General features: G+C 40.2%; 1 protein-coding gene across 1 annotated transcript in view; it reads left to right on the top strand.

Annotated features, from left to right (window-relative positions):
* bmpr1ba (bone morphogenetic protein receptor, type IBa) overlaps positions 1–21,763 on the top strand; it is a 65,442-nt gene that overhangs the window by 22,624 nt on the left and 21,055 nt on the right. Inside the window, exon 3 of the mRNA XM_084945483.1 lies at positions 21,060–21,499. Coding sequence (XP_084801609.1) covers positions 21,388–21,499 — 112 coding nt within the window. The 5' untranslated portion in view covers positions 21,060–21,387. The remainder of the gene's footprint in view (positions 1–21,059; positions 21,500–21,763) is intronic.

Genomic DNA, 21,763 nt, shown 5'->3' with positions numbered 1-21,763 from the left:
GTCTTCCATTTTCTGATGATTGCTCCCACAGTTGATTTTTTCACACCAAGCTGCTTGCCTATTGTAGATTCACTCTTCCCAGTCTGGTGCAGGTCTACAATACTTTTCCTGGTGTCCTTCGAAAGCTCTTTGGTCTTGGCCATGGCGGAGTTTGGAGTCTGACTGTTTGAGGCTGTGGACAGGTGTCTTTTATACAGATGATGAGTTCAAACAGGTGCCATTCATACAGGTAACGAGTGGGGGACAGAAAAGCTTCTTACAGAAGACGTTACAGGTCTGTGAGAGCCAGAGATTTTCCTTGTTTGAGGTGACCAAATACTTATTTTCCACCCTGATTTACGAATAAATTCTTTACAAATCCTACCATGTGGATTCATGGATTTTTTTTTCACATTCTGTCTCTCACAGTTGGAGTGTACCTCTGGTGCAAATTACTGACCTCTGTCATCATTTTAAGTGGGGGAACTTGCACAATCGGTGGCTGACTAAATACTTTTTTGCCCCACTGTATCTATCACACAAGATGGTGTGAAAGTGTGCAACAAAGAATAAGGAGACCATGTACATAGTTGATTGTTACTGATACTTTATGCTATCAACATATACATGACTGAATTGATATATAAAAATACAGACCTAAATTAGAAGCAGCTGGTAATGCAACAAAACACGGTAGTCCTGGTTACGTATATACAGTGAAATGAAATTCTCATCTGAAGTCTCTGCCGTTGACCTCTGTTAGCTTCTTGTTTTTATGAATTATATTAATCATGGATCCAGACTGACAAAAATGAACATTCTGTTATAGATAGACTACAAACTCAAAGGCAGTCTGCCACCGTCCTGGTAGATCAGCTGATAGCAGCTGATATCATTGCAAACCCACATCAAGTGACCGCTTAGCTTATACCCTTCTATGCAAATCTTGCGTACAAAAGGCAGACTATTTATGTCGCTTAATCCTGCCTACAGTTGCCGCACATGTGCAAGCCTTTTTGCAACCCCGGGTTATTAGTGACATATCCGTTGCCAGTGATGCTTGTTGTGTTCTGCGGGAGGTATCTTACTGTTGCCTTCTCTTGCATGTGTTTGGAAGAGCAGAGGGGGACCAGAACAATTCCATGCTGCCAAATATAAACTGTTGTAGATGGAAACAATTATTTAGTCTAACTGAATTAGTAGACATGTGAGGATGAATATAAACAAAACAACTGAAGGCTTTTGACTCTAGTGATCATGACTGATGTCTAATGCTGTAGATGTCATGTTTCCAAATCCATGTCATGCAGTATTTAAATGTTAAATGTCTAACCAGAGTGCTCAAACTCATTTGATTAGTAGGTTAGCTCCTTTTTAAGGAAGGTGTCGAGGCTTCAGTGGAGTCAGTTGCAGGGCCTGTATTACACAGCAGCCTGGAACCACTGAGTGGGAGACACAGGTTTTAGCAGAGCCATTACTGCTGTAACATGAGGAGATGTTTTCATGTGCACACCTACAACCTGACACACTCACAACTGCAGGGACAGAAAAGTGAACCTACATATACACACAGGTGTGCTGGAAACAGCATCTTTCACCATAGCAGGGCTCTACCCCGAGGTACACGCTGCAGATTGGAGACACCAGCAAGTTTGTGTGTGTGTGTGTGTGTGTGTGTGTGTGTGTGTTAAGTACATAAGTGTAAATGAAGAGGGAAATAACCATTGGTGAGGTCATGAACTTGTAAATGAAAAAAAAGAAGCTTCCTGGTGCTTTTCCATTACATCTCACTCCAATGGCGTCTGTTGTGCTTTTGTTGTAGATACCAACCAGACTGTGTGCAATAAGCTCTTCAACTGATAAATACCTTTGTTCCAATTATTTCTCTAGAATGGTAACTATAAAAATAGTGAGCTGACATTGGTGACCTTAGCAGATGAAACTGAATGTTAGAAGCAAATTGCCTCTTATGTGAGTGTTAATAGTGATTTGTAACACGGGGGCCTTTAGATTGCCTGTATTTTCTGAGTATAGCTCCAGGGTTCCCAACGTGCAGCCACTGGGAAGAATGTACTAGTGTGTATTTCAAGTCATGATATAGTGGCTTATAACAAGACCCAGGAAGCATTTCTATTCAGCTGAAATTCTTCTGTTTCCCTTAGTATAACTGACTAAATCTTGCATTCACCAAAAACAAAGCAAAACCAAGATAACTGAGAAGATAAAACCAACACTTGGAAACAATGCTTTCAAGACTAACTAACTAGAACATAGTTCTCCCATGTTAAAGATAGCGAATGTGCATTCTAAAGTTTCAAGTGTTCAGTAAATATTTTAAGGTTTCACAGGCTCAAGCTAAGTTTTATCTGACAGATCTTAAGGGCTTTTCTTGAAAGGTTTCTGGAAATGTTTTTCTGACTGCCACACTTTTCCCTTTTATTTCTCTTTGCTTCCCTGTCGCTTTATTTTCCACAAACAGGTGTTCATTTGCTCCATCAGCACAGTGTTCAATAGCGGCAGCAGAAAGTACTTAGTGATCTAAAAGAGGGAGCAGTGGATTTTGACATAATCCTGTTTGGGTTAGAACAGACTCTTAAATAAACTACTGCAATGGGACACCACTGTTTACTAGCAGTGAGAGGATTGTATTCAAAGTGTAGCAGTACCATTGTGGTTTCTGGAGTCATTCATCTGTGATGAGCCAAAACAGAAAGCACACTTACATGTATCATGACAAAAGAAGGTGTTTTTGTTTTTCTTAAAGCATTCGTAAGCACAAGTTAGTTATATCACTCATTTAAGGTAATAAGCTAGTCTAATACTATAATGAGTTTTTAGTGCAAAAACGTGTGATTATCTAAATTATGGCCTGACCTGATCTGACAAAATAAAAGCAAAATATATAAATAAAATCTATCACTAAATGCTTAATGTTTTAATGCATTTTAATTTATTAACATATATAGTGACACAATGGTATTACATGCATGTCACAGAATGTGGAAATACTCCGATTTAATTAAAATTATAGTATAATACATTGACATTCACTTTATACTTTAAAAAAACCCGACTTTTAAATTGCCATCAACATTTAATAAATGTAAGTAACAGAAAAGTGTAAGCAGTGAAGATAAAAACATAAAAACAGATGCAGATATTGCTTTTTAAAATTCTTATTCCATCTAAAAACCTAACCTACACTTTGGACGTGCACAATAACTAATACAGCTCAATCACTGACATCTCAGTAGACGGTTTGGTGTTTTATGCTAGTACTAGCTAGCTTGTTGTAGTCTAGCATTTACTGAATACATAGAAACTCAACATTATTTCCAGCTATAGATTCTTGGCTTCAAAACCAACTGATAATTCATAAAAGCAGTTTGCTGGAGCTATAAAAAAGGATGCACAAGAAAAAAAGAAGAGTGAGAGGACACAAATAAATACAACTAAAAGCATACTGTAAGTAAACTAAAAGTAAAGTAAAAGCGTTGTTTCTCTAAAATACCATCTGTAAATTTTAAACATGTAACTGATCAACAAGTCCAAGTCCACAAGCCTTTGGGTACATGTCCCTCCCCCACCATCTTCTCAGCATGCACACACCAAAACTTTAGACTGAAGGCACACGCACGTTGACCTTGAGGGTGTTAGCTGTGTTGACATTTGTTTGGACAGTGCTTCAATTCCTCAGACTGCTGCAAGGTCACGTGGCTTGACATCAAAGAAAAGAATTTCTTCCTGGGCGACACTGAGAGCTCCGGTGTTTATTCTAAAACTGACTGCCTCCCTGTCTGTGTTTCTGTCTCTGGCAATCGCTGCTTCATCCCTGCCTGCCTGTCTCATTACCTGTGCACAATATCTGCACAGCTGTTGTCTTAAGACTGTATGTTCCCGTGGAGTTTTTTTTCTTTTAAATATTATTATTATTTCTTTTAGCTTTTGGCAGTAGATACCCACACACAACTTTAGTGCAGAGAAAGCTTTGACTATGATTTAACATTTGTTTGGTGCCATGCGTATCGTCAGCCTGCTGCCTGGTAATGTGGAGTGACTGGACCTGGCCGGTTCTTCTGTACTTTTCACTTCAATGCTATTTAGCGCAAAATGGTGATTGCTCTATTTAACTCCATTTTAAGCAAATTTAGTTTTATTTAGTAACATTTCTTTAAACCACAGCCAGACGAAATGTTCAGAAAGACATTGTGGTTTGGAGTGATTTCCACCTGTTGCTTATAACTCGCCGTGTTCATCTTCACGCTACAAATCTGGTCAAGATGGAGGGTTTTGTGCTTTGGTTACTGGCTACAGATCAAATACACACAGACACCAGAGATGATTAGAGATTAGAAGTAAACAAGGTAAGAATACTGTAGTTAAACTGCAGCATATCATTTAAAAAAAAGGTGCAAAAGAAAAGATCTGACAGGGAAACTGTCAGATCTTTTCTGACTAAGGCTACGTCCACACTAGCCCGGATAGATTTCTAAACGGCGTTTTCGTCTGATTTCAGTGATTTCAAACGAAAACGCATTAGTGTGGACGTAGCCTAAACATTCTACTTGCGAGATCTACATTTAATAGACTGATTGTCTTGTCACAGTGTTGGAAGCACCAAGCTGTGCATTCACCAGAGAGCAATTCATGTGCATGTTTAGCTTTGAGGTTTTCCCCCCAGGGATGTTTTGTTTTGATGTCTTCCACTGCAGCCAGATGAATGGACACATGGAGAGCTGGGGGGGGAGGAGGGGACTGTTGGACATGTTAAAGGACACCTGTGGGGCTTTGTGGGCCTCCCGTGATGGACGGGGGGTTCCGCTTCAGGTGGCAGTAATTTCTCTACACCGTAGGGAGGGGTAGTGGGGTCAGGTTGTGCGTGTGTTTTACGTGTGTGCGTGTGACTGCTTTGTCACCGGGGGATCAGTCTGTGAGAGGTGATTTCAGTTTGTGTTTGTCCTTTTTCCACCCCGTTTTCTTAACTGTCTTTTAGTGTATTTATATACACTGTGTTTGTGTACACAGGCCCATCAAAGAATAATTGCTTCTAATACCACTGGGAACACCACACAGATCGTGACAGTCTCACCCACAACTAATGATTATGTAAATATGATAGCCATCTGTAGACTTGATTGTGTGTGTGTGTGGGGGGGGTGTGTTCTGCCTAATATATTGTCTTATCATGTGGAGATCAGCTGTTAGACAAATGTGGCATTGTTGAAGACCAAAGTAGAGCCATTATGTGCATGTGTGGTTGTGTATGTGAAGTCGGGCTAGTTCAGGGCTTCATCTATTCTCTGCACCTGATACTGAGCTGGATCACTTGGTATTTTAGATGAAAAGACAGCAGCTTGTTATTAAATGTCACAGGCCGATCTTCTAGAATAACCAATAATGTTGCAACAGCTCACCTACTCACACACACAGACACACACAGACACACACACACACACACACACACACACACACACTACACATAGATATCTTTTTTAACGTACAAGGGAAAATGATTAAGACAGACCACAGCAGCAAGAACTACAACAATGTAATGCCGTAAGAGGTGGTGACTCTAAACCAGTTTAAGTAGATTCTAGTGAGGAATTTGATCTGAGTTGGCTGAACGCTTGACACCTCATTGTCATGGCGTAAACACAAAGTGATTAGGTTTGTGAACTGATTGTGCTCTACACCTGATTTAGTGTAACATGCAGACAACACATTCACCCATATGTTGTTATATGCACGCACATGCCAGAGCATGGTACAACTTACACTCACTACAAACTTTGTTAGGCACACCTGTTCAACTGCTTGTTAATGCAAACATCTAGTCAGCCGGTTCCATGACAACCACTTAATGCAATTGGACCTGTAGACATGGTGACGACAACCTGCTGAAATTCAAACAGAGCATCATATCAGACTAGTTTCTTGACTCATGATGGTGATTTCACTTGACTCAGATGGCCTCCACAGTCATCAATACTATAAGCTATATAATACTATACAGTAGTGATTCTGTTATTGAACTCATGTATCCACTTCCGCAGACAGGGTTCCGACCTTTAAGTTATACAATATTATATAACGGCATTTGCAAAATGGTAAAAAACACAATTAAATGATTTGCAAAGGTCATGAAATCCATATTTTATTCCCAATAGAACACAGAAACACCTCTAAGAATCGCTGTCTTATCATGGTGGAGGGGTCTGTGTGTTCCAGGCACCCCAGGGGCTATGTTGTCCGTGGGCTTTTGCCCCCTGGTAGGGTCTATCCATGTCAAATTGGTCTTGGGTGAGGGAGCAGACAAAGAGTGATTCAGAAGACCCCTATGAGTAGAACATCAAGGGTACAGTTCACCCTGCCCAGAATATGGTTCCCAGGGCCCCACCCAGGAGCCAAGCCTGGGGATGCCTTAGTCCCCAGGCTTCCTGCAGGCTCACCACCTCCAGGAGGAGCTGTAGGGGTTGGCTGCATTGTGTGCCAGGTGCGGAGACGCTGGCGGACCAATCATCACAGAAAACATATCAAATATTTAAACTGAGAAAATGAACCATTTTAATAAAATGGCCTGATTTTGAATTTGATGCAACAACACATCCTAAAAAATTTGGGGCCGGGCCATGCTTACCACTGTGTTTAGCTGTCCCATTCCTGACTGATATAGGATTCGAGCTATACATCATTTCTATTTGGTCATGGTTATATTCATGTTTCATGATGCACCAAAGGTTTTCAGTTGGTGAAAGGCCTGAAGTGCTGGCAGACCAGTTCAGCACATCGATGCTTTTACTGCAAAGCCATGTTGTTGTGAGAGGCGTTTACTGCCATCAAATGAAAATAATAAAATATTTTACATAAAATAGTAGAATTTCTCAATTTAAACTTTTGATATATTTTGTGGTTATTAAAATGAAATGTTTGTGAGATCTGAAACTCATTGCACTCTTCTTTTATTTACATTTTACACATTGTCCCAACTTGTTTGGATATGGGATTGTAGATTTTCTAATAACATATACTCGTGTAGAACTAAATCCACTTTAGTCTGACTTCATCATAAACTCAAGTCTAGGTTTCTAAAAGGGCTCTCCAGCTGTACCCTCTTTAAACACATGCGTTACTTATCTGTAGCTGAAAAGCTCTGTTATTTATAAGCACATAACAAGAGAAGCTGTCTCTGCCATTTGCTGAACAGATGTGTGATTGATCTTCAGATCAGATTCTTTTCTGCAGTAATATTTAGGATTTTGTGCTCCCTTTTAATGTCCATTGTCTTTCACCCATGCAGCACTGTCAATCAGTTACAAAACTGATTTGAGGAAACGAATAGTAATACTAATAACATTTGATCACCTTTAGTCAAAAGCTGTTCACTTCGCTATGGCAACAAATCAAGCTAAGTGTTTTTCATTGTGTCAAAGTGGTGAATTCTCTCTCTAGTATGCGTGACATATGTGGAAACACATACTCTCACTGCACAGCCACCAAAGGCAAAAACAAACATTTTACAGGCTCTGTGTGCAACAAATAGACCCCCGCTCGTGATGAGCATGTTTCTATGTGTTAAAGTCACTAGTTTGGAGTGCAAAGGCCATTCTTGGAGGTCAGAGTGACAGTGTTGTGTTTCATTCACAGAATAGGTCCTCTTTTACAAACTATGGGGTAGAGGTCAGCAAAGGCGAGGGAGAAAGAAGAACAGAAACATGAAGAAAAGTAGGTGTGGGTCAAGGTTTGGGGAACAGAGGCTAGCAGACATTAGCATTCATGTTTTCTGATAGCTGGCAGGTAGATGGGGCAGACTGTGTAACACACACTGTTGTCATAATGTTCTTTGTACTTTGTCCACGACCACTGATTGACCTACATGTATAAATGTAGTCCATGAGTGTAAATACTTGTGCTGAAACTCTGTGAATGAATTGATGAATGCTTGTTTTGTGTGTTAGGTATTTTTGCTTTTTTCCCCATACATAGAGGGCCCATGATGGTCATACGAGAAGCTGCACTGAACTTACGGATCCTTGAATAGTGGAAGCACTATATTTGGGAGCTGGACCGAGGCTTCTGACCCTAACACTGACCCCACACCTGCCTAATATGTGTGCCAGTGGACATGGCTGGAGATGGATAGAGAAGGGGGAGATGCAAATGAATGTTTGTCTCTGTGCTTTGTGTGTCTGCTTCCCTTTTGTGTAGCGCATAATGGATTTTGAATGTAACTAACATTCGGATGCAAAATATTTCACAAATAAAAATGAACTCAGTAAATTTTAAGTTTTGTATGGAAGTAAGTAATTGCTTGTCACGCTCATGTTGTAGATCATTGACGTATGTGTGTTTCAAAGACAAACGTGTAAATGATCAATGCTTTGGCAGCTGTCAGGGCGTATTAGTTTACTGTGAAATTGGCCACTAGATTTGGATTTTTTAATTTACAAAGTTTCTCAACATATGGTAAAGTCACCATTTTAATAATCCACACTTCTTCACACACTGAAATATCAAAGGCAAACATTTTTTAAAGAAAGTAAAAGTAGCTGTTGCTGTTATTATTGTTTGTAGCTATAGTAGTAGGGATAGTAGTATTATTAGCAGGGGAAGTGTAAGTTTTTAATACTGATATAATATGATATTTTACATATAGAGTTTTAGCCATCTGTGTCTCTAAAAACTGGAAAAAAATGTGTCTTCTAGCTGACATTGATTTTATTATTTTAACTTGCAAATTTGATAAATTGAAAGCGAAGTCACGCAGTATAATGCAGGATATCCAATTAGCCCTATAGCGTTAAAGTCATTTCTGTATCTACATATGATCTAATGATTCAATCATTCACTAGTTCATTTAATTATTGATGCTGCATATAAGACTGTTCCAATGGAATTTTAAATTTGTACATTTTTTACCGTAACTTTTGTTGATTTATGTGTGTGTGCATTTCTGTATCAGCCGTCACCGTCAGCAAATGCGTGACCGGTCCCTCAGTTCTGTATTTAGACCTAAAGGTTCAAGGGTCAGAGGTCATGAGTTGGTATGAATGACTGCCTGTTATCAGGTGGCGAACAAAGAATGTGTATGTGTGCATGCATTTAAGAGAGCGAAACGGGAAACAAAGCGTGACTGAATGACAGAAGGAATGAGGCAAAAAAAAGGAAACACACAAGTAAGAGATGGAAACATGCAGGCGAGCAGCATCAATGAGCTGAGTTTTTCCAAATGTTTCCATCTTTTTCAGTTCCCTGGATGTTGTCAAGTTAAATGCAGTTTTTCTACATTATTTTAAAGTATATTATATTGACAGTGCATAGCATAAATCAGAGAAATATCTGAAATAAGAGACAGCAATATAGAATGGACAACTGTGAGTTCAACATGTTAAAAGTCTGTAATCCTGCCTTGTCACCTAAGACTGAAAAAAAACAGACAGTTTAAAAATGTGGGTTTAAAATAAACTATCATGAATGCAAGTAGTTACGTGGACACATTGCCTTTCCTCTGTGTTTCTCACTCTGTGTCCCTTTTCTTTACTTTGACTGTTTCTAGCTGATTCAGCCCCTTCCACCCTTACCCTCTCAACCCCTTTCCCCATCGTCTGTTTGTCTCCCTCATTTCATGACTCCCCCCTTCTTCTTCTTCCTTTTTTTTTTTTTTTTTTTTTGCTGCTAATTGCCACCCCGTTGTAGCATCCCGGGAGCTGGGAGCTCATTAATTGGTGAAGAGGAGACAGGTGGCGCCACTATGTTGTGATGCTTCTTGTTATTTGTGTGCGTAGGTTTATTGAGTTGATGCTGTGTTTGTGAGTGCACATTAGTTTGCATGAGCTTGTCCTTGTTTGTGTGTTTATAGTCTTGTGTGTGTGTGTGCGTGCATGCGTGTATGATTCCTATGAGGATGTGACTGTGTGTGCACGAGTTTAAACGAGTGTGTGTGGTAGCACTGCTTGTTAGCGGCACTGAGCCCCTTCTCACTGTAATCTCTTTGTTTATGCAGTGCGAAAAGGGCCTTTCAGGGGCATGAACTCCCCACGCTCTTATCCCACTGCGCTTCTCACCCCAAGCAGACCCTCATGCCCCACCACCACCCTTCCGACACCAGCTTTGCTCCCACCACCTCCGTCATCTGACTCAACCCCTGCCCAACACTGTGTCCCCTTGTCCTTGCTTCCTGTCTAACTTCGTTAGCGTTCAAATCATAAGCCATACGTTCTGTGAGAGATAAGCCAGGATTCACAGAAAAATACTGCCTGGCACCTTATTCTTGCAAACTGTAAATCAAAATCTGTTGAGTTTACTTCAGTTGCTCAGACCAGCTCTGTCAAAGAAGTCGGCATCTCATTTTTATACCTTTTGGTATTTAGAAACAGAATATAAGATGGGTGGCCCTGCAACCGTTGCAGGGAATTATTGATCTTCAAGCAATTTGCTTCACTGAGCTCACTGCACACACGCCGTAACCTCAGCAGGCATAGGACACCAGTATGTGCACCTACCTGTTCATAATATCAGCAAAGCCACTGCATATACGCAGCATATAGCATTTGAAAAAGGGCCATCCTACTTTTAAAGTACATTTGCCAAACCAATTTTTGGTAGTAAGCTGACATTCACAGCATTGGTATTGATATATCAATACCAATGCTGTGAATGAGCTCCAAGTGCTGGTATAAAATAACAATAATCTCTAACCAAAATAACTCCAGAATACTTAGTTTAAAATCCCTTAAAAACAAAAGTGTTGCTAGTTGCCCGAGTAACTGCCAGCATTGTTTCTATTAGAATTTTACTAGATTCAAATGAATTGGTCATGCTCGATTTAGATCGCTAAATTCAATCATAATCTGGTCGGTTAATCACACTTAACAGATAAGAGAAAATCACAAAAGTTTAAAGCTGGTTCAAGCTTTGCCACTGAATGCTTTGGCAATAAATTCCCATTCATTCGTAACATCATTAGCTGCTTCCATGTTCTTTTTCTTTATCTTTCTTCTTTTATCCTGCTTTCTCTATTCAGTGCCTCTTTTAATCAAAAAGAGTCTTTAATCAAAAGTATTTTCTCCCTTCATTCTAGCCCTGACCTCTGAACTTGCTCTCATTGCTCTCCTTTGAAGTCTTCAGTAAAAAAACTATTTTGAATCACTGGCAGCATGTATCTAATTGTTTGGTAAAGTCTATGAGGAAGAGTGATTACACAGCATTAGTGCTTTGCCTAGCAGACGGTATTATCAGGTGGTCAAATGGTGGCCTTTTGGCAGGTCTAGAGAAGCGGGTGTCATAAGCAGTGATCTGTGAATAAGTGCGTTTGTGTGTGTGTGTCTGGACCGGTGTACGTGCTTTTATATCAGTATGTGTCCCTGTGTTCGTGCAGGTGTCGGGGTCACAGGCAGTTTGTAGGTTAGCCCCCTGCCCCTGGTGTCACTATGCTCTGTTTGGCCCTAAACAACCACTAATATGGGACTCTCCTCTCCTCTCCTCTTCTCTTCTCTTCTCTCCTCTCCTCTCCTTTCTTCTCTTCTCTTCTCTTCTCTTCTCTTCTGGCAGGTATAAGTATATGCAAGGCTGGAAGAGAGGGGGAGTAGGAGAAAACAACGGTGAATAGGACCAGCCACAGAGGCTGAAAGGTTTTATTGGGCTATGCTATTCTTGGCTGGAGAAAACAGTTGTCATTAGCCAAAGAACCACGTGTAGCTCTTTTATTAGCCTAAACTCCTACATAATCTGGGCAAAACCAGGTTATTTCTACAGGGTAATTATAAACACTAGATCCCTGTGTTTTTAAATTAGTGTTTTTGGAATCATGGAAAGTATTACTATATTTATGACAGAGGGAAATAAAACTAAGAAACTTAAAGAATTTAGATTATTTCATACATACCCGAAGACGCTATCTTCCCTTGTTTGATAGCTATTGCAACTACATTGCAATAGCAACAGGCATATGTGTTCTCTATAGCTGATTGAACTGCTGTTGAAAGTTTCCATGCTATGTCTCTCTCTCATAAAGGCTTTTGAATTTAGTGTACTGTGCAAAAGTCTTGGAATAGCATTATTTGTTTTAGTTTATTTGGAAAACTGGAAACAGGTGCAGTGATTTATTGAACCATGTGCAAACACACATGAAAATACAATATATGAGGCAGCAGCACCAAGTCTTCCCAGTCTTTTCTTTAGATTTTTGATGCCTTTTGTTACGTGTTTTGTCAAAACAATCCCACAGCGCTTCAGTGATGTTTAGTCCCGGGGTCTGGGGAAGCCATTTTGCCTTTTCTCTGCATTGGCAGTATGTTTGCGATCATTGTTATGCTGAAAAATAAAGCCATTGCCAAACAGATGCTTTCCAGATCAAAAATCAGATGGTACTTTCCTGCATTTATGATTGAATTTGACAAGATTTTAAAAACGGCTCCAAACCATGATGGAGCCTTCACCATGTTTTACATATGGCTTCTTTTGTCCTCCAATTTTTTTCCTCCAAATTTTTTTTAAAGACACACTGCACACTGTGGTATGCCTAGATATGCCTAGTTCTCAGCTAATAGTACTTTGGAAAGCGTCTTGTTGGCACAAAAATCATCTTTTATGCCTGCCAAACAGTATTGTTTGGCATTTTTTAAAGATTCCTAGTAACATGTTCCCAATAACAAAGAAGCTAAACATTTACAAGTTAACAACAACTTTGGCTATTAGGCACAATACTGATTTATCCCTGGGGTTCAGCCCTTTTTAGACATACACTGAAAATAAGTGAAAAAGCAGTCAATGTCCAAAAGAAAACTGTGAAAGACCTTCAGCTAGGAGAAGTACTGCTGAAGACCAATTGGGAAATCTGCCTCCTTGGCAGTATATAAAGAGAAAGAAAAATGAAAAATGGCACAAGACACGTGCGCAGTGCCTTATATAAAATAGGTTAACATGTTTGTACTGCTGACAAGGATTGCTGTTTCACTACAATAATTAAGCTGTAACTAAAATGTGAGGAGAGTGTGGAGTTGTTGCCGGCATGCTTGTTGTTTTGGATAAAATGCTCTAGCGTGACACACAGTAACTCGGAGACATCTGCACTTTTAAACCGAAAACCAAAGAGATGCAAACAGAAGCTAAGCTGAGGATAAAGAGAAAACAGCACTTTCAAAACAAATGCCTCAACTCAAGTGTAACCAGAGGAAGCAGGTGCTTGACTGCAGCTAAACAGAATCACAGAGGCTTTCCCTGCTGTAAGGTAGTAGTCATCAGAGTTTGACTTTCTGCAGTGTTGCACTGAGAGCTGAGATGTACTCGTTGCATAATTAATGTTAACAATCCAAGTTAGCAGTGCCAACCAGATGAAGAAAATTCTTCAAAGTCTGATCGCATTTCCAGCTAGAGCTGTATCAGATATTTTATGTGACAGATGGATAAACAAGCAGAGGCCAGTCATTGTGGGGAACAAAAAAAAGTGTTGGTGGGTGGCTGCAGATTGTGTTTTGCAGTATTTAGCAAGCTGTCTCATTTATGAATCAGAAAAAGTAGGCAGCAAAAACGATCCCACGAAGCAGGTGGGAAAACTCAACTCTCCTTTTTGCTCCCACTCAGGAAGTAGGTCTTCTGTTTTCTGTGTGCATGTCTACCTTAGCAAGACAAATTTAACATTCCACCCTTTTGGCCAGTTAGTTCCTCCTCCCAGCACCCTTCCCTATTCCTCAAGGGATTGTGGGGGTCTGGGGGGTGATGGTATGTGTGCGAGGGAGGAGGAAGGTGGGGGACTGCTTATTCTAGACTCACAGTTTGTGTGTGTGTGTGTGTGTGTGTGTGTGTGTGTGTGCATGTGCATGTTTCACCTTCTCTTAAAAACGACATCCTATGATTCCTATTTTGCTTATTTAGCTGTTTCCTATTAATCAAAAGTGTCTTCACTAACATTTAACATCAAAGTAATATTCGAGGCTTTCATTCTCTCTTTGCCTGCTGTGTGCCTAAGTGCAAAATAACAGGACATTAATCTTTCTGAAATGATCTAGAAAAACATTGTGTTTGCTACATAGCTTGACGCTACACGTGGGCATTCATCATGGATATATGCAAAAGAAATTAAGAAAATAATTGAAATATTTATGATATCATGATTACAGTTGTGGATACCTAATACTCCGTCTCAGTTTTCTTCTACCTCGCCCTAATCACATATCCCTTTCAGTGATTTTATGGTGGTTGTAAAGTGATACAGTGAGTGGTTTCACAATGACAATAACATGCTGTAAAACCCAATTCCCAGTCTATCATTAGGCTTTCATTAAGTTTAAGTGGCCCAACACCTAACTCTCTGTGATGTGTGAATGTGTTTTGTGTTACTTGTGCTGTGAGGGTATAAACTTGTTTACGCAGTCACCTTAGGGGACTTGACTTCCTTTTGGAGAAAAAAAAAAGCAAAGGCTCATAATAAGGTTTAGGTTAAGCATAGTTTGGCACAGACACCCTGCTGACCATCCAAAACCCACATGACCAGATTTCTAGCAGAAAACATGAGACACAGACGACAATCTTGAAATGGTGTATTTTATGAGGATCTTTTTCTAAAGTTACCCAATTAGTTTAGTTCACTAAACCTAACCGTGCTAGACAGGAAATGGAAAATAATATACACTTCCTTGCCATATAATTAGTTAGACCTGTTTAAGTGCTTGATAATGCATATATCTAATCAGCCAATCAAACGGTAGCAATTCATTTGCACATTCAAGCATGCAGACAATGTCAAAACGACCTCCTATAGTTTAAACTGAATGGGGATGAAAGGTGTTTTCAGTGACTTTGAATATGGCTTGGTTGTTGGTGCCAGACAGGCTTATCTACTGAGATTTTACCACACAACCGGGGTTTACAGAGAAGTGTCTGAAAAATGGACAGAAACCCAGTGAGGAGTTCTCTGGGTGAAAAGGTCTTGTTGATGTCAAAGGTCAGAGAAGAATAGTCAGACTGCTTTGAACTGATGGCAACAGCAACTCAAATAACTACTTGTTACTACCAAGGTGTGCAGATGAGCATCTCTGAATACACAACATTGTGAACCTTGAAGTAGATGGGCTACAGCAGCAGAAGACCACACTGGGTGCCACTCCCTTCGGCTAAGATCAGGGAATTTAGGCTACAGAAGGTTGGATAAATCTTGCCTGGGTCCGAACCAGCATATCTAAAAAATTGGCCAGTGAGTGTAAAGGAAAATAAATCTTTATTAAAAAAAAAAAAATCCTGTCTGGCAGGATCTCACTAAATGGAAAAAATTCCTACTAGCATCCGACATGCAGTTCAGGGAGGGAATAAATATCTTATTTGTGGTTGGACAAATACTGGTTATAGTTATGATTTGATCAAGTGGTAATACATTAAGTGATCTAAACATCTGAAGTGATCTAAACATCACTCTGTAACTGCTTACTAAATAATATAAAATAATATATTATTTAATTTATCTTTCCATATTTGTGGGGAAAAAGGGGTTCGTCAGTGCCGCAGAGGTATTTTCTCATAAAGGTGAAAGGTCAAACAAGAACAAATTAGTGTTGAGGACAGAGGAGGACCTGACAGGCTTTAGTTTCTTTCACTGCTTCATCAACATCTCCCTGAACTCTGTGTTACTCCTCGTGTCCTTATTCCTCTCACCAATTCCTTGGCCCTAGGATGACTTTTGTTGGCTGTGTTTGCGACAGGAGCAGGAAATCATATTTCACTGGTGAGTTTGTGTCGTTTAAGTCGGGGTGAAAAGCATCACCTGTAATTTGCAGCCCTGTTGCTCCATCCTTAATCATTACCTTCCTATCCCATTTTGCACACAGCACTTCATACATTCCTTACAGACCATTTTAATCATGTCTTCCCTACTTGTCTTGATCTAAATTGTTGCTAACTGCAGTGCTTTGTTTGAACATTTTAAAACTAAAACAACAAATGAACTCAACTAAACCACCATTCAGGTTTCCCTCAGGCGAAGGAGCTGAGGGTACAAATGGACTGAAGGAAGAGGAAGTACTACTGCAACTCTCACACACAGCTCTCCCACATCTACAAAGGATTGCTATGTAAATGCACCAGTGAATAGGAGTGAATGGACAGACTTAAAGCAGATTATGTTAAACCTCTTGTTAGTTTAAAGACATGCTGAAGTGAATGGGTGGGGATTAGCAGATGTGCTGCTGTGCCACGGAGGTGTTTCACTAAAATGGATTTAATCCCCTGTCTTTTAGTCAGTTCACACATCAAATAAAGGGATAAATGCTTCTAAAAGTGAGCCAGGAAAAGGTAAGGTGGTTTTTAAATCCCAAAGAAATCCGAATGCGGTGACAATGTGTTTGAATAGGTATATGCAGAGTCGCAAGTATGCCAAGTCCATTTATATATTTGGAATTTGAGCCCAGACAGAAATTCCTACAGTAAGTGGCCTGTGAAAACCTTCAAGTCTTAACACCGACTTAAAAAAAAAAAGAAAAAAGAAGTACTCTGGTAATCAGAAATTGACTCTCCTAACACTGCTGCACTGCTACACATTCAACTGTTTTAAAAAACATAGAACGACAATACTGTATAAATAATGTGTAATTTTTATTCCTTCATCTAGTTAAAATTGCATATCTACTTTACCCTCTATTCAAAATCGCTATGGATAGTTTTTTTTCGCATGTTAGGACTGCACTTTATTAGAAGTAGTTCCTGGATGCTCTGTCTATTTATCATCCACTCTCTTCCGCTTATCCAGCTCAGGGTCGTGTGGGGCCTTGAGCCTATCCCAGCTAACAAACGGTGAGAGGCAGGGTACACCCCGAACAGGTCGCCGGTCTGTCGCAGGGCTAACACAGACATACACACCCATTCACACTCACATCACCTATTGGCAATTTAGAATCACCAATTAACCTAATGCTACTAAATGCATGTCTTCGGACTGTGGGAGGAAGCCAGAGTACCCAGAGAGAACCCACACGGAGAACATGCAAACTCCACGCAAAAAGGCCTCGGCCTGATGGTGGATTCAAACCCACAACCTTCTTGCTGTGAGGCAACAAAGCTACAGACAAAGCTAAAACTTTCTGAACAGCTACAATGAGGTCCATCTCACAGGATGCAATCAGAGAGGCAGAGGATGTCATATGCCATCTTTATCACCCTCAGCAGTCATTTCGTCATAGTATTTGCCAAAAGGCCAGTGGTAGTCAAGGTCAATGGCGTGCAATTCCATGGTACCACAATATTTGTAAATCCCTAGTTATAGATGATGGGGGTACTTTTGATGCTATAGACCTTCTATAAGATTAGCAACACGCTACAGAGATCTAGTTAACTTCACTCAAATTATAAAGCTGTTGTCTACATATAATGAGAGCTTCTGCAGCTCTCCTAGTTAATATAATTGTACCTTAGCAATATAAATAATACCAGATTTTTATTTTCATCCTTAATCCACATCAGTCCACGTGACTGTTTTTTTTCTTCTAAATATATTTATTGTTCTCCAGTTTTACAAGCAAAGGATGGATTCATTCTGAAATCTTTAAGCACACACTTTTAGACAAACAAACAGAAAGACAAAAAGACAAAAAATGTAAAACAACAGTACCAAATAAAACAGCACTCCACACTAGCGTTTAACACTTGGTTCTTTTACATTAATCCACTTTAGTAAGATGTTCTTCACTGCAGTGCAAGTAAGTAATAGAGTACATTCTTCAATAGGTTTATCAGAGAGACCTCAAATAAGAAACTTTGGGTCCATTTTTGCAGCTTATGACATTAACAACGGCAATGAGTTAGGGTACCAATTTCTATCTAGCACATTGCTGGGTTGAAACTGTTTTAAGATTGGGAGATATATGCATTCTGTGTTAAATCTTGAACTGTATTGCTTTGGCATGATTACAAACTGAAAGTGATTTTAGCATATCTTTATATTCCCATTCACTGTCATTGATCTTAATAGAAAGAACCCTTTCTCATTTATCTCCAAGGTATTATAAAACCACGGGTGACACGGCAGTTAATAGTTTGCAGTTCTGGAGAGGCGATAGCTCAGGATTGCTAATTAAGATTGTGCAGTGCGATATATATATCGAGTCCACTTGGCGAGGAGGAAACTTCTGAATTGTACCTAACAACTCATTAGATGTATTATTTGTTTCTAATTTCCGAGATCAGAAATTAAATGTGTTTACTGGCAACTTTCAGTCCATCTCCTTTGAAGTGTTGACACGAGAGCTACTGACAAGTGAAGTTGATGTGTTATGACAGCTTGTCAAAAATGATGAAAGAGTGGATGCTGAATAAACTACTGTCCCCAAGCACTTGCTGAGACTTACAATCTGAATGTGTAAAGGGGCCTGAACACTATTAGCATACAAGCAGTCAGAATAAACAGTGGTCTCTGCATCAGATTTAAAGACATCTGAGCAACTCATTTGTGACGTAAAGTAGAAGCGTTGCTTGTATTTTTATGTCTTTGACCTCCTGTTATCAGTTTAAGCCTTTTTTTGCTCTTAAATTTGAATTCCTCTAAATATCCCTTAAAGGTCAACTTCCTCCTTCTGTTATCTAAATTCTTCAAAAAAGCTTTCCTCTAAAAGGCTTCAGACATCTATTATTCTTCTCTCTTCTCCCCTTTGTTTTTCTTGTCAGAGGCCTTTCTGTGCTTTTTTTTCTCTCCCTTTTTTCTTACTGCTCATCCTTCGCTCATGACAGTCTCAGCCATTCATCATAGACCCAGCATGAGGGTGACACCAGTGAAGAATAGCCTCCGTGTGTGTGTGTGTGTGTGTGTGTGTGTGTGTGTGTGTGTGTGTGTCATGGAGCACTGGTCTACAGTACCTTTAAAGTAACAGCTTTTAAAGGGATCATACCTCAATCTGCATATGATATTCTGTTCTCAAGCAAATCACCACAGACATTCATTACTTGCTTACACACACAGGGCTTCACAGCTATTGGGGTTTGGGGGCAAATGCTGTCACAGTTTTTTAAAAGGCTTCCCGTGGTTAGACATGCTTGAAATGACATTCTGGTTCACTGGAGGAGGGGAGTGGGAAAAGGAGTGGAGAAGAGAAACACAGAAGTGGAGGGGGAGGGCAGCTAAGTTTGTTAGTTAAAAAAAAAACTTGGAAAGAGTAGAAATGGTAATAAAGAAAGCTGTGTGTCATTTAGGAAGGCATGAAACGGGAGAAACTTTGCTGTGGCTTTCCAAAACGGAAAACGTTCCTATCTGGAATGGTCACTTCAAAATTTTGACTTTACAACCGAATCCAGGACTTCAGAAGTTCAGAAAGGGCAAAAAAAAATGGATTTTATTCAAAAATCATATCACTGTAATCTTGTAGCAAGAAAGACACCAACTAGATGTATTTGGTTAATTAATTGTCAAAATACTAATTGAAATATCAAGTTACACAAGTGGCCGCTTCTTATTTGCTAAACATCCCCAGCTCGGACATCCTGCTTCAAAACTGAGACTGGATCTTCTCTTTCACATGAGAGGAAAATTGATAAGAACATTTATTACTGTTTGTATGGGAACAGGGCTTGAGAGAGGCAATGATGAGGGCAGATAGAAAGACGATAGGGCAGCGGCAGGGCAGGACGGTTTATTTGTGAAGTGATATTTTGCTCTCATCGAAGAGCGAGGGAGCCAGGCAGCCTATTGTTTGCCTTTAATGACCAACATGAACAAGTGTGAGAAAGAAAAGAAGTGCAAAGAACAGCGGCAGCAACAAAGAGGCAGATTAACATGAAAACAAAAACCCTCATCTATTTAACCTCGAAACTTCAATGTTCAGCATTTTGTGTTTTGAGGAGGAAAAAAAAAAAAAGCTGCCCATTCTGTGGTGTTTCAGGTCTGTCATATTTTCAGCTAAAAGCAAAGTGTTACCAGCACACACACACGTGCGCTCTCACAAACACACACACACACACACACACACACGGTTTTGTCGAACGCATGCCTTACAGGCAAGAGGATAGCTCTGGAAAGGAAATGGTCTATTAGAGTGTCTCAACCCATTTATTTATTAGTATAAAAGCTCCAGGCTTGGGTGATGTAATCTCTAACAGCTCCTTCAAAGTGTCTAGGCCAGCTACTTGAATAGCACGCCACTGTGTGAAGAGGTGTTTTGAGTAGCTTTTCGTAAATCTGGGATTCTAAAGCAGAATTCTTCGGAATGATAAACCCGACTCCAGCCGTGCAGACTGTGGAGTCGTCGGTGACACAAACCTGAGTGCAGTTTTATTCAAATGTTGTTTTGCATATGTTCGTTCCAGCCTGCTGAAGACCAAAGCTAAAGGTCAATGCCTTAGGCTCAAAACCATATGCATAAAAGGTGTCTAAGTACAGGTTAGCCTGCCTATGTGTTAACATGAACAATTCAAATCCACTCTATTAAACCACACCTAAAGTAGGGCCTCTTCCATATACAGTATATTTTTTTCCCTTAATTATACTTGAAGTACTACACAGATTTATCCAGTACCTCCACTGTTGGCAGTTACTCTGATATTCAGCTATTCTGATATATTTACTGAACATACAATGGTCCAATTTTCCCATTTAGGCCATGCAAACGCACAACAATTAGGATCCGCTGCAATCGCATGAAAGGAAGTACATGTGGATGTTATATGATTATTTTTTTAGTTCCTGCAGTTATCTGAAATGTATTGTTTGATCAATTGTAGTACTGCTTTATTGTTAGGTCAACACTTTATGTCAATCTCACCCTATTAACAGAGTCTATTTCCAAAACAAAGTGTAAACAGATATTTATAAGCCGTTAAAGGTGCAGAATCCCACAGATAGTGCTGCTTGTTTTCAATGTCCTCCTCACCCTCCTCTTACTTTTTTTTTCTAAACCCCATCTTGCTCCTGTCTGCTCTCTGCCCCTGTTTTCTTTCCACCCATGTCCTCCCTCCCTGTGTGTGTGTGTGTGTGTGTGTGTGTGTGTGTGTGTGTGTGCGTGTGTGTGTGTGTGTGTGTGTGTGTGTGTGTGGAGAGAGAGGGCCAGCCCTCCCTACAAGGCAAGTGAAGTAAACTCCCCCTTTTTGTCTGTCTCTCTCCCTCTCTCTCTCAGCTGGGCTGCTACTGTCAGACAGGGTTGGGGAGACAATCATCTCCAACTGCTGCTGCTGTTGCCGGTGTGTTCTGTGTGGTGTGGACTTTCTCACGTTTCGGTGGACCCACACAGACACACACACATTCGCACTCACAGATTCAGGAGCTCGCATGCCTGATACTACCCCCGCCTCTCTTGCTACCCACTCTCTCTCTCTGGTGCATACATACACACTGAGAAGGAGCGACGGCGTGTGAGCGGATCCCATCGTGTGGAGAGCGCTGAAGAGAGGAGACCAGAGAAGAGAGGAGACCAGAGAAGAGAGGAGCGGCGGCACACTCTTACCATGCCAGTGCAGGGAGAAAGGCTGAAGCTGAAGCGCTGTTTGTCTCTCTGCTTCTGGAGCTGGAGTTCTCTACTATTGCTTGGACTGTTCTCTCTGCATGCACAAGGACACGGTGAGTTACTGCAAACTTTCTCTGCTGACTGCTCCCCTGAACTTTTTGCTGTTTTTAAGTAGCTGCGTGCTGAAGTTGCTCCACAACAGCTCATTACGTCTCTTACTCCCATTAACACCGTGAAGCATTGCTTTAGAGTTTTTTGTTGTATACCAGTTATCTTTTTTTTTTTTTTTTTTCAACTAAGTCTTGCGTCTTAAATCTGTGCTATACCTTGCCCTTCATTTTGTGAAAGCAATCCATGATGACAATCTGTTTTAAAGG

Source organism: Perissodus microlepis, chromosome 12 (assembly GCF_051167445.1).
Source record: "Perissodus microlepis isolate ML-2025 ecotype Zambia chromosome 12, ASM5116744v1, whole genome shotgun sequence".
NCBI lineage: Eukaryota > Metazoa > Chordata > Actinopteri > Cichliformes > Cichlidae > Perissodus > Perissodus microlepis.
The sequence above is the reverse complement of the archived record's forward strand: the minus strand, read 5'-3'. Positions and strand labels throughout refer to the sequence as shown.